Raw genomic sequence first — 16,113 nt, forward strand, 5'->3', positions numbered from 1 at the left:
TATATGTGGCTCAGAAAGGAGAGATGAAGAAATGAGATAAATAACTTCGATAGACCACATAATGACATAATTTGCAAAATTAAAGCACATGGAATTAAAAGAGCCAACACAGGCATGATGGGCTGAATGGCCTCTGCTGTATCATTCTATGAAAATATGAATGAATAAATAAATAAAATGAGTGAGTTATAGAAATCACAACCGAAAATGCTGAACTATGCAGCAGAGAATTGTAGTCAAAATTCTGAGATAGTCTAACTTATTTTTCTCTTTCAGTTTCTGACTGACCTACTATGTTTTTCTAGTATTTTCTACTTTTAAATCAGATCTCCGACATTTGCAGTTTATCTAGTATTTTCTACTTTTAAATCAGATCTCCGACATTTGCAGTTTATCTTTTTATATCTACAGAAGCTGCACATGATACCTTTCAGAACAACACCCATTATTGGAGGTTTAACAGTGATCACTTGGCCAATGTGAACACATTTGGACTTACAAAGATGCAAAGAAGTTATATTCCTGATCATGGCCAGTGAAAAGAGTTTGCAGGACAGTCTCTCAGACCATTCTCCAAGAAGACGTGGGGGAGACTCGACTTCAAGCAGCAACGTTTCAAGTAACAAGTCAAAGAACAGCACCAGGAGCAACAAGTGTCAAAGAAACAGTGCATGCACAGAGTACTCTGAGGATTTTGAAGATCACAGCAGTATTGCAGAGTCATTCAAAGAGAGTGTCAAAAGCAAACACCAGGCAATAGAGAAAGAAAGTATTAAGAAAAACAACAACCGAGGCAATCAGAAAAGAGGTAAGCTACTTTTTCCCAGTTGTTAAGTAATATTACTTGCACTAGAAATGATATCCCCAGGAGATTTTTTTTTAAAAACATGCTGGCGATGGGGGAACAGCGATGTGGCATTTTAACAAATTGGAGCGACAGCACCAGAGATTTCCCAAATGTGAGTTCCTGATTTTGGCTTAGATCAGCAGAACAGGTGCCAAAGTAGGCCAAACAGAGAGGGAGATGAAAAAAATAAACAGGCGGTTGGCTGTTCCAGCACATTTCTAACCCAGCTGGTCCCATCCATATCATTCACTATACCACAGGATGGCTGTGTAAAACAGTCAGGTAAGGCAGTTGGAAGCATGCAGTTGCAGTGTACTCAACCTGTGCACATTAGGGCGGCACAGTGGCGCAGTGGTTAGCACCACAGCCTCACAGCTCCAGTGACCCGGGTTCAATTCTGGGTACTGCCTGTGCGGAGTTTGCAAGTTCTTCCTGTGACCGCGTGGGTTTTCGCCGGGTGCTCCGGTTTCCTCCCACAGCCAAAGACTTGCAGGTTGATAGGTAAATTGGCCATTGTAAATATAGGTAGGTGGTAGGGGAATATAGGGAAGGTGGGGATGTGGTAGGAATATGGGATTAGTGTAGGATTAGTATAAATGGGTGGTTGACGGTCAGCACAGACTCGGTGGGCTGAAGGGCCTGTTTCAGTGCTGTATCTCTAAATAAATAATGAAAAGGTTATCACTGCCAGTATGATTCTGCATGAAATTAGTAAGAAAGATAATGTATTGCTTGATGTGGTCCTGAGCCATACAGACAAAATAGGTCAAACATTCAATCCTGGGTCTGCACTGAGTTAATTGAAAATTGGGAAGTGGGAGGAACACTATGCTTGGCCTCAGCGTCTCAAGATTTCCAGGAAGGAAGTTGGGGTAGTGGGACAGGGAGTACGAAATTGCAAGAGTTTTCATTCATGATTACAATCCAATGACTCCTGGAGGAAGATACATAAGACATGAGAACACATATATTTAAGATTTTGGTTCTGCTTCATCTTCTGAATTAGTCGGACTAAACATCAAGTTTCAGCAACTTTAATACTTAATTAAGAAATGCAAAATTTAGCCTCTGCCTTGTCTAATTTTGATGTATCACTTGGCTTGCTTACTATGATTGATGCACGTATACATACTTGCAAGCAGACAAACTTTTGGCAGAGTAGTCAATGTCTTGATCTCTGATCTCTTTAATTCAAGCTGCCTGGAGGTCACAAGAATACATGCACCTTCATACCTCTTCTACAAAACATATACTTTTGGTCACAGGATATGGTGTAACCAGAGCACCTTGTGCTATTCTCTTTGTCTGAAAAATGGTAGAAAACAGTTTTGTCTAATTCTGCAGTACAGACATTAGGCCTCATCTCATATTTTTCCAATGTTTCTCTGTTCATTACCTCTCATTCAGCAACAATTGGAGCCTCTGTGTCCAAAACAGGACTGCAATTGTCTGACTTTAACTTTTTTTTTACCATTAAAGTCTCAGTTAACCATTCTATTTATCTATAACTGACTTTGCTTCTGTTAATTGTGTTAGTTCTTATTGTAATGTGGTAACCCCAGTTGTGGCATTACAATTAATGTCAGCAACCCTAAACTAGAGATGGATAAAACAGCCAAATTTGTACTCTTGATCATTAGTGACCCCTTCTGGAAAGTGGTCAGATGTGACCTTCAAATGAGAGCAGGCCTGTTTGTAATGTTCAACATTGTCAAATAGTATGTACATGAAGGCTTGAAATGCCAGATGGCCACTGGTGCCCATGGATCTCACCTAAGCAGGTGTAAGGGTCTTCAGGAAAGGAAGAGAGGTTAAAAAGAATGGCCTTTTGAGGTACCAGAGAGTGAAACAGTATAGAATATGAGTCAGTGTCTTTAGGAAAAGGGAAGATTGGGGGGAAAATTGCAAAATTATATATAGCATTAATAATGGATTCTGTGGAGTGATTAACATAACAGCAACCTCAGAGGTGAATGATAAAAATGCCATAAACCTCAGAAGCTAGGTTTATTTAGATTATAACCTCAAGAAGCCATTAATTACCCATTAGTCACTCCTCTGCATTCATTACTTGCTATAAGCTGCACACTGTGGAACTGATGGGGGAGTTTTGTTTCCTTTTTTTTGCAGTGGTGTGTTTCACACCAGGCATTGGCCAAGCAGTTTATACCCAATTACATCATCATTGAAAAATGAAAATTGTGATGTAATTACTTCAAATTTAATCTGCAGCAGTTTACTCAGAAATATCATGGATAACTATTATTTTATATACCGGTGGGTCTCCCATGACATTGCTTATGGTAAGTCAGAGGATACACTATTTATAAAGGTGACAAAGATTATACCATTTAACACACAATGTATTGCTTTGTTGCTAAACTGATGCTGTGTTTATCTAGTCTGTCCCTTTAAGGTCACAAAGTCAAATTGCTTTGAATAGGCATAACCTGAGCTCAGTTAAAAGCAAATTGCTATGAAATACATCCTAGGGTTAATTAAATGGTAATTTCTTTTTAAAGGTGCTGCTTGTTAGTTGTTAGGGTGCATACTGCTGAACTGTGAATTGCTGCTGTTTTATGAATATGATATTTGAGAAAATCAGATGCAGGTGTGATTTAGACTGTATACACTTACAAATGCAATTGGATGTTCTAGACACAAGAGGGGTGATTTTTAGCCCTGAAAAATAGGTGGGTTTGGGTCAGGTGGGTTATTAAAATGTAAAAAATCTGAAATCCGAACGCAACGCAACCTGCCTCAAACCCACCCACTTCTGGTGTTAACAGAGGGTGGGACAGAGGAAGAAAAACCTGCTCCCAGCATGTGGGTTTCTCATTTAAATATCTTGCTGAGACGGCATGGCTCAGATTTGATCTCTGTTGCAACTTTAATGCTAGCCGGCCGGGAAACCTGGCAGCTAAAAAGAGGCAAGGAATATTATTGTGTACAGTTCTGGGCACCACACTATAGGAAGGATGTGACTGCACTGGAGAGGGTGCAGAGGAGATTCACCAGGATGTTGCCTGGGTTGGAGCATTTCAGCTATGAAGAGAGACTGAAAAGGCTAGGGTTGTTTTCCTTAGAGCAGAGAAGGCTGAGGGGGAACCTGATTGAGGTATACAAAATTATGAGGGGCATTGATAAGAAGAAACTTTTTCCCTTAGCGGAGGGGTCAATAACCAGGGGGCATAGATGTAAGGTAAGGTGCAGGAGGTTTAGAGGGGATTTGAGGAAACATTTTTTCACCCAGAGGATGGTTAGAATCTGGAACACACTGCCTGAAGGGGTGGTAGAGGCAGAGACCCTCACAACTTTTAAGAAGTATTTAGATGAGCACTTGAAGCATACAAGGCTACAGGCCAGGTGCTGGAAAATGGGATTAGAATTTTTAGGTGCTTGATGTTCGGCACAGATACCATGGGCTAAAGGGCCTGTTTCTGTGCTGTATAACTCTATGACTCTATGCCTCGACATGAGGAAAAACTTTTTTACGCTGTGAGTGGTTTATGACCTGGAACTCGCTGCCCCCAAGGGTGATGGAAGCGGAGACAATCAATGATTTCAAAAGGAAATTGGATAGTCACTTGAAGGAAATAGACTTGCAGGGCTATGGGGATCAAACGGGGGAGTGGGATTGACTGGATAGTTTCCTGGAGAGCTGGCATGGACTCGATGGGCTGAATGGCCTCCTTCTGTGCCGTAAATGAGTCTCTGACTCGATGACTGCTGTATGGAAGAGTTAGGAGTTTCCAAGGGAACCCCCAAGCAAACCTGTTCCTCACTCCACATGATCAGGCACCCCCTCCCTCTCCACAGTAATCAGGGACACCCCACAGAGATTGGACCCACCCCACAATTGGACCACCCTCCGCGATCCGACCCCCTGCCATAATCACTGCACCACCCGCCGCGATCTCTGACCCCTCGTGATCACTGCTCCCCCTCCATCACCTTCCCCCCTCATCTCTGCCCCCGATCTCTCTCTAGGCCCCGTGATCACACACCCCCTTCCACCAACCCTCCAATCCATGTTGTACCATCCCCAACCATCCCTTGCGATCTCTACTCCAAGCAGGAGGAAACCTATCTGCTCCTGGGCTGTGGCCTCTTCTGCAGCTTTACAGGCAGCACTTCAATTGCCTGACTTGAACCCTTTAATTATTAAAGTTTCAGTTAAACATTCTACTTATCTATAGCTAGCTTTTCTTCTTTAATTATGTTAGTTCTTATCATAATGTGGTAACCCTAGTTGTGGCATTACGATTAATCTCAGCAATCTTAGTTCAGGATGAAAAAAAAACAGCAAAATACCTGCTCTTGATCATTAGTGAACCCTTCTGGAAAGTGGACAGCTGTGACCTGAAAGGAGATATCTTTATTTTGGTTGTTTATTTCCCTGGCATGGTGCTTTTCTAAGTGTCTGCTCGCATCCACCACTGCTTCAGGGACCAATGGGAGCAGCCTGTACGTGCCCTGGAGCTGCTTCAATCACTTACATGGGAATAGGTATTTTGGACACAGCTTCGCTGGCAGAAAACAGCTGAAGGCAGCCTTTTCTGTTTTGGACACTTCTAGACTGGGCTTCAGATTATTCCAGAGCAATGGTTCCCATGGCAACAGGTGTAAACACCAACAGAAAAATATGGGAGGTAAAACAATTATATCTTGTTTCAGATAGCGTATACCCGACCCATTCCTTGCTTTAGATGTTACAGCTGGGGAGTACTTTGCATTGAGCATGCTCTCTCTGGGATTTCCTTTTCCCTGAACCTCTTTCCTGCAGGAAAACTATTTGAATAGAAGGTACAAATCCATAGGTTAAACAGGATCAAGCAGTACTGATACCTGCATGGAGATGAATCCAGAGACTAATGTCCCTTTTATGTAGATGTACCTTTATATTTTGTATCATTTATTGCAGACAACATAATTACAGGGCCTTCTTTCTCCTTGTCTTTCCCTCCCTAGCACAAAGAAAACCACCATTTAAAATGCTGCAACGTTTGAACCAATCCGCATTTAAGGATAAATCACAGAACCTTACCAAAACGAACACTGGTGGGCAAGATTTTGATCTGATGACTCGCCACCTATTGTCAGCCAGACTGCACAAAACTAAAGAATTGAAGAATGAGGTGTGTGACCTTCAAAGGGAACTGGAAAATGCCAGGCTGGAAAACAGACTGCTCAGGCAGCTTCAGTACCGACACATGAAGGCACTGGTGAAGTTCGAGAATGAGCAGAACAACCTACCCCAGCTATTAGTCAGACACGAGAGTGAGGTACAAATGTTGAAAGAAATGCTGCGCAAGTCAAAGGAGCAAGACCGGAGCGTGTCAAAGCAACTGAAAGAGGCAGAGTCGGAGCTGTGGAAAACAAGGAATTCTCTGCAGAAGCTAAAGGTGCTCTGTGACAAGAAGAACTTGGCAGAACGGGACGATCTGACCTGGAAGCTTACAAATCTCTCAAAAAAACTCGAGCTGGATCAGCAAAAGATGCAGGTGAGCTGTTAATATTAATTGATTGTCAGAAATAAAAAGGGGACAAAATGTGAATGCTGGAGGCCTGAAATTTAAACCGTGCCTTAAGTGGTGTCGAATTACGCCTGCCACTTCCCTATGTTGCCAGTACAGTGCGACACTGGGTGAAATATCATTGTCAGCAAACATGGCCGACTGTTTGTAACCTTATTAACTATTCGAATGCAAGCTCAACTGCCAATGCATATCCTCTCCATAACACTCCCACTCTGTAACACCACCCACCTCTCACCTACCTAAGCCCATTACTGCTGAAACCCTCCTCCATTCCTTGAGACCACCAAATTAGACTGTCCTGCCCAGCCTTCCTCCAACCTCCCTAAACATCAATTCATCCAAAACTCTGCTGCCTGTACCTTATCCCAGTGGTTCTCAGACTTTCTTGGTTGAAATGGATTTGGTTTCAAGTGGATTAGTAATCATGGACCCGCCCCCTTCCGCCCTCCCCCACCTACCCTCCTAATAGCTGGGTGAACTTGTATCTTGGTGACCTTTTTTTGTCTTTAAGCAGTACGTAGTGCTTAAATATTTAAAAAGCTCATTTCTCTTCAACAAAGCTGAACTCACCTGGCGCCCACTACCAGCGTAGGTAACTGCGGGTTTACCTGGCAATTTTCATGCCACTCTCCGCGCTCCTTCATGCATGCTTCCCTCCAAGGTGAGACAGCCAGCCTACTCTGCACATGTGATGGACACTGGTATTTGCATACTGCTTGACTATTTCACAGATGCCTTGGAACGTCTCTATGGACTTCTAGGGGTCTGGGAACCTCAATGTGAGAAACACTGTCCTATCACATACCAATTCTGCTCATCAATCACCTCTGTACTCACTGACCATCTATTGGCTCCCAATGCTCAGATACCTCAAACTTAAAATTTTCATGCTTTTGTTGAGGTCTCTTTATGGTGTTGACCTTCTTCTCAATCTCTGTAACCTCTTCTAGCACTAGACCTGCCCTGAACTCTCCATACCTTTGAATGGACTCTTGTGTATCTACCTCCCTTCATCCCATCATTGATGGCATAGCCTTCAGCTGCCGAGGCAACAGGCTGTGAAATTCCCTCCCTATACCCTACCAGCCCTTCATTTCCTTCTCTTCGTTGAAGACAACTGCTCTCCACCACATTCCCCCCCCCCCTCCTGCCCCTACCACCACCCCAGTAAAACCTACTTCTTTGACCAAGCATTTGGTCATTGCTCCTAATATCACCTTTGGATCAGCATCTATTTTTTTCCTTTCTTGTCTCTGAAGTGCCTTGTGACATTTTGCTATGTTTTTTATCCATTCATAGGATGTGAGCAAAGCCAGTATTTATTACCCAACCCTAATTGCCCTTGGGAATGTTCTGGTGAGCCACCTTCTTGAACTGCTGCAGTGCCTGTGGTGTGGGTACACCCACAGTGCTGTAGGAAAGGAGTTCCAGGATTTTGATGCAGAGACAGTGAAGGAACGTCTTGGTGTGTGACTTGGAGGAGAACTTGCAGGTGGTGGTGTCCCATGCATCTGCTGCCCTTGTCCTTCTAGGTGGTAGAGGTCACGTGTTTGGAAGGTGCTGTCGAAGGTGCTTTGGTGAGTTGCTGCAGTGCATCTTGCAGATGGTACACACTGCTGCCACTGTGCTTCGGTGGTGGAGGGAGTGGATGTTTAAGGTGGTAGATGGGGTGCCAATCAAATAGGCTGCTTTGTCTTGGATGGTGCCAAGCTTCTCGAGTGTTGTTGGAGCTGCACTCATCGACGCATGTGGAGAATATTCCATCACACTCTGGACTTGTGCCTTGTAGATGGTGGAAGAGCTTTGTGGAGAAAGGAGGTGAGTTACTCGCTGCAGAATTCTCAGCCTCTGAGCTGCTCCTATAACAACGTTATTTATGTAGCTGGTCTGGTTGAGTTTCTGGTCAATGGTGAACCCCAGGATGTTGATGTGGGGGATTCAGCAATGGTAATGCCATTGAACATCAAGGGGAGATGATTAGATTCTTTCTTGCTGGAAAAACTATGTTGGAGAAGATACATGAAAGCAAGTTTTTATTATTGACACTAAAATAGGGACAGTAGTAGAGACAGAGGATGACAATAAAGCTTTCCAATGGGACACTAATGGCAACTGAAATTTCACACTCATCTATGTAAGGTATTGGATAGGTTGGGTTGGGACTTATAAAGTGGGTGCCACCAATTTCTGTGCTGTTGCTGATGTTCCTGTATAATTTCTCTGGACTCTGGAAGTGCCTACCTAAGTGTGAGCAGGTGTATTTGTCGTTTGTGCCTTAGTATTGCCCCCGCCTCAGCTCATCTGCTGTTGACTCCCTCATTCATGCCTTTGTTATCTCTAGACTTGAATATTCCAAAACTCTGCCAGCCGGCCTCCCATTTTCCACCCTCCGTAAACTGGAGCTGATCCAAATCTCTGTTGCACATGTCTGAACTCTCACAAAGTCCTGTTCACCCATCACCACTGTGCTCACTGACCTACATTGGCTCCCAGCACCATTTTAGCATTCTCATCCTTGCTTTCAAATCTCTCCATAGCCTCACCCCATTCTGCCTTCTGTAACTTCCCCCAACCCTACAACCCTCTGAGATATCTGCTCTCCCCTAATTCTGACCTCTTGTGCAATCCCAATTTAATCGTTCTACTATTGGTGGCCATGCCTTCAGGTGCCCAGGCACAAAACTCTGGAATTCCCTCCCTAAACTGCTTCATCTCTCTCCTCCTTTAGGACTCTCCTTAAAAACCTACCTCTTTAACCAAGCTTTTCATCACCAGTCCTAATATCTCCTTATGTGGCTTGGTGTCAGATTTTGCTCGATAACACTCTTGTGAAGCAACTTGGGATATTTTACTATGTTAAAGGTGATGTATAAATACAAGTTCTTGTTGTTGGTGCTATTGCCTACAGAAAGGGATTAACATTTAAATGGCCCAGTGGGTGTAATTTATTGTGGGGTGAACAATGCACTGTCTTCCTTTTTTTTCCAAAAATATACTTTATTCATTAAAAATCTGTAAAAAAAAAACATTACAAAACAGTTCAAAACAGCACCAAGTTGACATTCCAAAAAGTGCAAAGGAAATCAGTTTTCTTTAATGGAGTGAGTTGCCTCACAACCCTTCTGTTCCATTTTACGTGCCATGTACATTTTACAGCAAACCCATATTTGGTGTATACAGCCCGAGGGGTTTCCCATGGGTTCAGCCCCTCAATTCACTTTGGTGGGAGGGCCCTACACAGTAGTCTTTCCCCATTGAGCCTTTGCAACAGCTGCCCCAAACTTTAGTGCGTCTCTCAGCACGTAGTCCTGGACCGTGGAATGTGCCAGTCTGCAACACTCAGTCGTGGACAACTCTTTTCACTGGAAGACCAGCAAGTTTCGGGCAGACCAAAGAGCGTCTTTCACCAAATTGATGGTTCTCCAGCAGCAGTTGATGTTTATCTTGGTGTATGTCACTGTCTTCCCTCCATCCCACCAGGGTCACATTTGGCCAGGAAGCAAAGAGGCTCCACATTTCTGTATGCCCTGTGAGCAGCCCATCCCTTTTAGCTGCTGCTGGCACCAAACTCCTGCTGCAGAAGCACATTTTTCACTCTGACCTTCATATGGGTTCTGTGATGCAGGCAGAGTTACTGCTGGGAGCTTGCCAAAATGATTTGAAAGAGGCTGGCGCCTTACAAGATCCTACAGGAAACTTCACCTCGCAGCCGGGTCCTGGTACATCTGGGTCCTGGTGGAGTTTGCAATCATTCTGGTCGACTTCTGCCAGAATTATGGTAGGAGTCCTGAAACAGCTGTGCATTTCCTTTCCGATACTCAGCTATTTTTTCTGAGTTAAGTTTTTGAACACTTTAAATGTAAAACATGCAAAGCACTGATGTTTTGAGTTCTTTCAGTGGTGTGGTCTGTGAAAATGGATGCAAATTGAGCTCAAGTGTGCTTTGTACCAATTAAAGGGGTAGAATGATATATAGGGTGCCTTCGTATCGCTGAATAATGGCTGGCAGTTTGAGTTTGTTTTAATAATCTTCATATACACAACTCATCTCTAAAGCCCTGAAAATCTTTAGTTGTATAGTAATAATTTGTTGTGCATATGCCTTAAGTTGCACAGAATAATCTTATTTTCCCTTGCTCATTTTTATATGTAACTTTTGTTATTTAGTTCTGCAGTTTCAATTAACAAAAATTACTAATAACTTTATCATGGATAATTGAAAATGGAACTGAGACATGTGTATAAATGTACACAGAGAGTACAGCAACACACTGGGATTCAGGCCTACTGATCTACCACAATAGATCCACCCTAGATAGAACAAGATCTGGTGGTTGGCAGTTTCCATAAAGCACCTTGAGACCATGGGCCTAATTTTAAACTTTCTGACCCGGTAAGAGTGGGGGAACCCAGCAGCACACAGGAAACCCGAAAGTTCAGCAGTGCATTTGTCAGTGGCATTTTAACCCAGCCACTGTATTTGCATCTGACTTACGGGTTTCCCAACCAATTAGAGTGAGTGGGTTTGATGACGACTCACATCCGTCTGTTTCAACTCAACTATTTAAAGGGACCCTGCGAGGATCACATTTGAAGCAGTGTAGAGGTCTTTAGACGGAGCCAGAACCTGGAGCTATGGAGACACAACGTAGCAAGGCAGCATCTCACTTCAACAGTGCCTCTCTGGAGATGATGCTGGGGGCTGTAAGAGCCTGCAGGGAGATTCTGTTCCCTGGCTGGTACCTTGGTTTCCCCATGTGAGCAGTAGATGACACCCCACCCCCACCCCCGGGATCTGTGGGAAGCCACCCAGAGCAGCAAAGCCAAGCAGCCGCTCATGCTGAATAGCCTCATCAGTGCCAGCCTTGGCCGACATGACGCTTGTCACCTGTGAGATGCACGTGTGAGCAGCAGATTGCGAGATGCTTCAAATATCACCTGCTGATTCCTGGAAGGAGCCAAAGGCAAAGAAATTCAGGGCTGTAGTGACTTGTGTGTCCACCTGGTCCACTTGGCAGGAGGTCTTTTTCCAAAAGCCTGTAAACCCTGTGTTGGGGCTCTGTGCTCATCCCCTTTCTCCTGTGGAGCAGTAGGTGGTTGAAGTGAAGGATGTTCCTGCTGCTGTTGCTGCTACTGCTGCTCCTCTTGTACCTCATCTGAGGTTCGAGGTAGAGCTATATCACAGAATCACAGAATTGTTACAGCGCAGAAGGAGGCCATTCAGCCCATCGTGTCTACACTGGCTCTCCGAAAGAGCAATTCACTTAGTACTATTCCCCCACCTTCTCCCCGTAACACTGCACATTCTTCCTTTTCATATAACAGTCTTTGAATGCTTCAGTTGAACCTGCCTCCACCGCACTCTCAGGCAGTGCATTCCAGACTTTAACCAATCTCTGCGTGAAAAAGTTTTTCCTCATGTCACTTTTGCTTCTCTTATCAGTTGCTTTAAATCTGTGCCCTCTTGTTCTCGATCCTTTCACGAGGGGGAACAGTTTCTCTCTTTCTTCTCTATCCAAACCCCTCATGATTTTGAATACCTCTATCAAATCACGTCTCAGCCTTCTCTTCAAGGAAAACAGTCTTAACTTCTCCAATCTATCTTCATAAATGATGTTCCTCATCCCTGGGACCATTCTTGTGAATCTTTTCTCTACTCTGTCCAATTCCCTCACGTCTTTCCTAAAGTGCAGCGCCCAGAACTGGACACAGTACTTCAGCTGAGGCTGAACTAGTGTCTTATACAAGTTCAACATAATTTCCTTGCTCTTGTACTCGATGTCCCTATTAATAAAGCCGAGGATACTGTATGCTTTATTAACCACTCTTTCAACCTGTCCTGCCACCTTCAATGACTTATGCACAAAAACACCCAGGTCCCTCTGCTCCTGCACCCCCTTTAGAATTGTACCCTTTATTTTATGCTGTCTGTCCGTGTTCTTCCGAACAAAATTAAACACTTCACATTTCTCTGCATTGAACTTCATCTGTCACCTCTCTGCCCATTCCACCAACTTGTCATAGAATCATAGAGTTATACAGCACAGAAACAGGCCCTTTGGCCCATCGTGTCTGTGCCGGCCATCAAGCACCTATCTATTCTAATCCCATTTTCCAACACTTGGCCTGTAGCCTTGTATGCTATGGCGTTTCAAGTGCTCATCTAAATACTTCTTAAATGATGTGAGGGTTCCTGCCTCTACCAACACTTCAGGCAGTGTGTTCCAGATTGCAACCACCCTCTGGGTGAAAAACCTTTTCCTCAAATCCACTCTAAACCTCCTGCCCCTTACCTTAAATCTATTCCCCCTGGTTATTGACACTTCTGCTAAGGGAAAAAGTTTCTTCCTATCTACCCTATCTATACCCCTCATATATGTCCTTTTGAAGTTCTGCATCATCTTCCTCACAGTTTACAATGCTTCCAAGTTTTATCATCCGTAAACTTTGAAATTGTGCCCTGTACTTTAAGGTCTAGGTCATTAATATATATCAGGAAAAGCAAGGGTCCCAACACTGACCCCCGGGGAACGCCACTACAAACCTTCCTCCAGCCCAAAAAACAATCATTAACTGCTACTCTTTGTTTTCTACCACTCAGCCAATTCCACATCCATGTTGCTACCGTTCCTTTTATTCTATGAGCTTTACTCTTTGCTCACAAGTCTGTTGTGTGGCACTGTATCAAACATCTTCTGAAAGTCCATGTACACCACATCAACTGCATTACCCTCATCAACCGTCTCCATTACATCTTTAAAAAACCCCAGCAAGCTGCACCCAGGCATCTGTATTTATACTATATCTGAAACTGAAACTGCAGCAACCAGATTGGACTGGTTAGCTACTTAACTAATCAGCTGCTCTGCAGTAAAGACTGTTAATCCCTGCCTAAGGCTGGAAGAAACTTACTTTACTTTATTAACTTACTTTAGCTTATTTATACAGTAAATACCAGTTAATTGCTAACTGCAGACCAGATTTTTAGAAAGATATTGATACTTACCTTCCGGGAGTGGAGTGGAGAGGAGCGGACCCGTGGGGAGAACGCCGAGAGCAGAGCCGATCAATTGAGCTGGAGGACTGTAGCCCAATCACCTACCTTCCGGGAGAGGAGTGGATCTGCGGGGAGAACGCTGAGAGTGGAGCCAATCAATTGAGCCGGAGGATCACAGCTCAATCACTTATCTTCTGGGAGCGGAAGGCAGTCCAGGTGCGCCGGAGTTTGAAAACAAAGTGAGCAATGACATCACAGGAAAGCTGTAAAGTGAATGGTTGCTGAGTAATTGCTGTTAGGGAATAACTCTAAATAGCTGGGTAAGTAACTTAAAGTAAAGAGAAAGGTCTGCAGACTTTTGACTATAGTAGGTAGTGTTTTTTTAGGGAAACAAGGTCCCTAGTGTAAATATCTAATTTTTGAGTAATTTAAGGGAGTAAATTAAGGGTAAGTCATGGCAGGGCAGCTCGGCAACATGGAGTGCTCCTCTTGTGCAATGTGGGAAGTCAGGGACACGTCCAGTGTCCAGGGCGAACACGTGTGCAGGAAGTGTCTCCAGCTACAGCTACTCGAAATCCGTGGTTTGGATCTGGAGTGGCGGCTGGAGACACTGTGGAGCATCCGCAAGGCTGGGATCATCACGGATAGCACGTGCAGGGAGGTGGTCACACCTCAGGTAAAGACTGCTCAGGCAGAAAGGGAATGGGTGACCGCCAGGCAGAGTAGAAGAACTAGGCAGGTAGTGCAGGAATACCCTGGGTCCATCTCCCTTTCTAACAGATTTTCCACTTTGGATACTGTCGGGGGAGATAGCTTCTCAGGGGAATGCAGCAAGAGCCAAGTCTGTGGCACCACGGGTGGCTCAGCTGCACAGGAGGGGAGGAAAAGGAGTGGAAGAGCTATAGTGATAGGGGATTCTATCGTAAGGGATACAGATAGGCATTTCTGTGGCCGCAAACGTAACTCCAGGATGGTATGTTGTCTCCCTGATGCTAGGATCAAGGATGTCACGGAGCGGCTGCAGGACATTCTGAAGGGGGAGGGTGAACAGTCAAAGGTCGTGGTACACATTGGTACCAAGGGCACAGGTAGAAAGAGGGATGAGGTCCTGCAACAGGAATGTAGGGAGCTATGTAGCAGATTAAAAAGCAGGACCTCAAAGGTTGTAATCTCTGGATAACTCCTGGTGCCACATGCAGGTGAGTATAGGAATAGGAGGATAGGGCAGATGAATGCTTGGCTGAGGAGATGGTGCAGGAGGGAGGGCTTTAGTTTCCTGGATCACTGGGTCTGTTTCTGGCAAAGGTGGGACCTATACAAGTTGGACGGGTTGCACCTGAACCGGAACAGGACCAACATCCTTGCTGGGAGGTTTGCTAGTGCTGTTGGGGGTGCGGGGAGGGTTAAACTAATTTGGCAGGGGGATGGGATACAGAGTGGAGGTACAGTAAGGGGTGATGCACAGTCAAATATAGAAGAGAAACTGAGTCAGTCTGGAAGGCAGAGCAAATGTAGACCTGTTAAGAGACAAGTGAAAAATGCAAGGCTGGATTGCATCTATTTTAGTGCAAGGAGTCTTACTAGTAAGGCAGATGAATTGAGGGCATTGATTAGCACATGGAATTATGATATTATTGCTATCACAGAGACGTGGTTGAGGGAGGGGCAGGACTGGCAGCTCAATATTCTAGGGTTTAGAATCTACAGGCATGACAGGGGAGGGGGTAAAAGAGGAGGTGGCATTGCACTGTTGATCAAGGAGTCAATTACTGTAGTAAGGAGGGATGATATCTTAGAAGGTTCCTCAAATGAGGCCATATGGGTAGAACCTAAAAACAAAAAGGGGGCAGTCACTCGGCTGGGAGCGTACTACAGGCTTCCAAATAGTCAGGGAGAGATAGAGGAGCAGATATGTAGGTAAATCTCAGAGATGTGTAAAAATAATAGGGTAATAATTGTAGGGATTTCAACTTCCCCAATATTAACTGGGATAGTCTTAGTGCAAAAGGCTTAAAGGGGACTGAATTCTTAAAATCCATACAGGAGAGCTTTTTGAGCCAGTACGTAGAACGTCCTACAAGAGAAGGGGCAGTATTGGACCTAATCCTGGGGAGTGAAGCCGGACAAGTGGTAAAAGTTTCAGTGGGGGAGCATTTCAGGGATAGTGACCATAACTCAGTAAAATTTAAGATAGTTATGGAAAAGGACAAAGATAGACCAGAAATAAAGGTACTGAATTGGGGGAGGGCTGATTTCAATATGATAAAACAGGATCTGGCCAAAGTGGACTGGGAGCAGCTACTTGTCGGCAATTCTACATCAGACCAGTGGGAATCATTCAAAGAGGAAATAGTGAGAGTTCAGAGCCAGATTGTACCCGTTAAGGTGGAGGGCAGGACCAACAAGTCCAGGGACCCCTGGATGTCAAGGGATAGAGAGGCTTGTATCAGGAAAAAAAAGGAAGCTTAAGGCAGATTCAGAGCACTGAAAACAGCGGAGGCCCTAGTGGAGTATAGAAAGTCTAGGGGGGGTACTTAAAAAAGTAATTAGGAGAGCGAAGAGGGGACATGAAAAAACACTGGTGGGCAAGATAAAGGAAAACCCTAAGGCATTTATTTTATAAGTATATTAAAGGCAAGAGGATAACCACGGAAAGAGTAGGGCCCATTAGGGACCAAAGTCGCAATCTATGTGTGGAGCTGGAGGACATGGGTGAGGTTTTAAATGAT

General features: G+C 44.4%; 1 protein-coding gene across 2 annotated transcripts in view; it reads left to right on the plus strand.

Annotated features, from left to right (window-relative positions):
- Nucleotides 1-428: 428 nt before the first annotated feature.
- LOC137374258 (lebercilin-like protein) overlaps nt 429-16,113 on the plus strand; it is an 85,471-nt gene continuing 69,786 nt past the window's right edge. For both annotated transcript variants that reach the window (XM_068040046.1, XM_068040047.1), the window contains exons 1-2: nt 429-808; nt 5,819-6,351. In XM_068040046.1, coding sequence (XP_067896147.1) covers nt 529-808; nt 5,819-6,351 — 813 coding nt within the window. In that variant the 5' untranslated portion in view covers nt 429-528. The remainder of the gene's footprint in view (nt 809-5,818; nt 6,352-16,113) is intronic.

This window comes from Heterodontus francisci, chromosome 10 (genome assembly GCF_036365525.1).
Source record: "Heterodontus francisci isolate sHetFra1 chromosome 10, sHetFra1.hap1, whole genome shotgun sequence".
NCBI lineage: Eukaryota > Metazoa > Chordata > Chondrichthyes > Heterodontiformes > Heterodontidae > Heterodontus > Heterodontus francisci.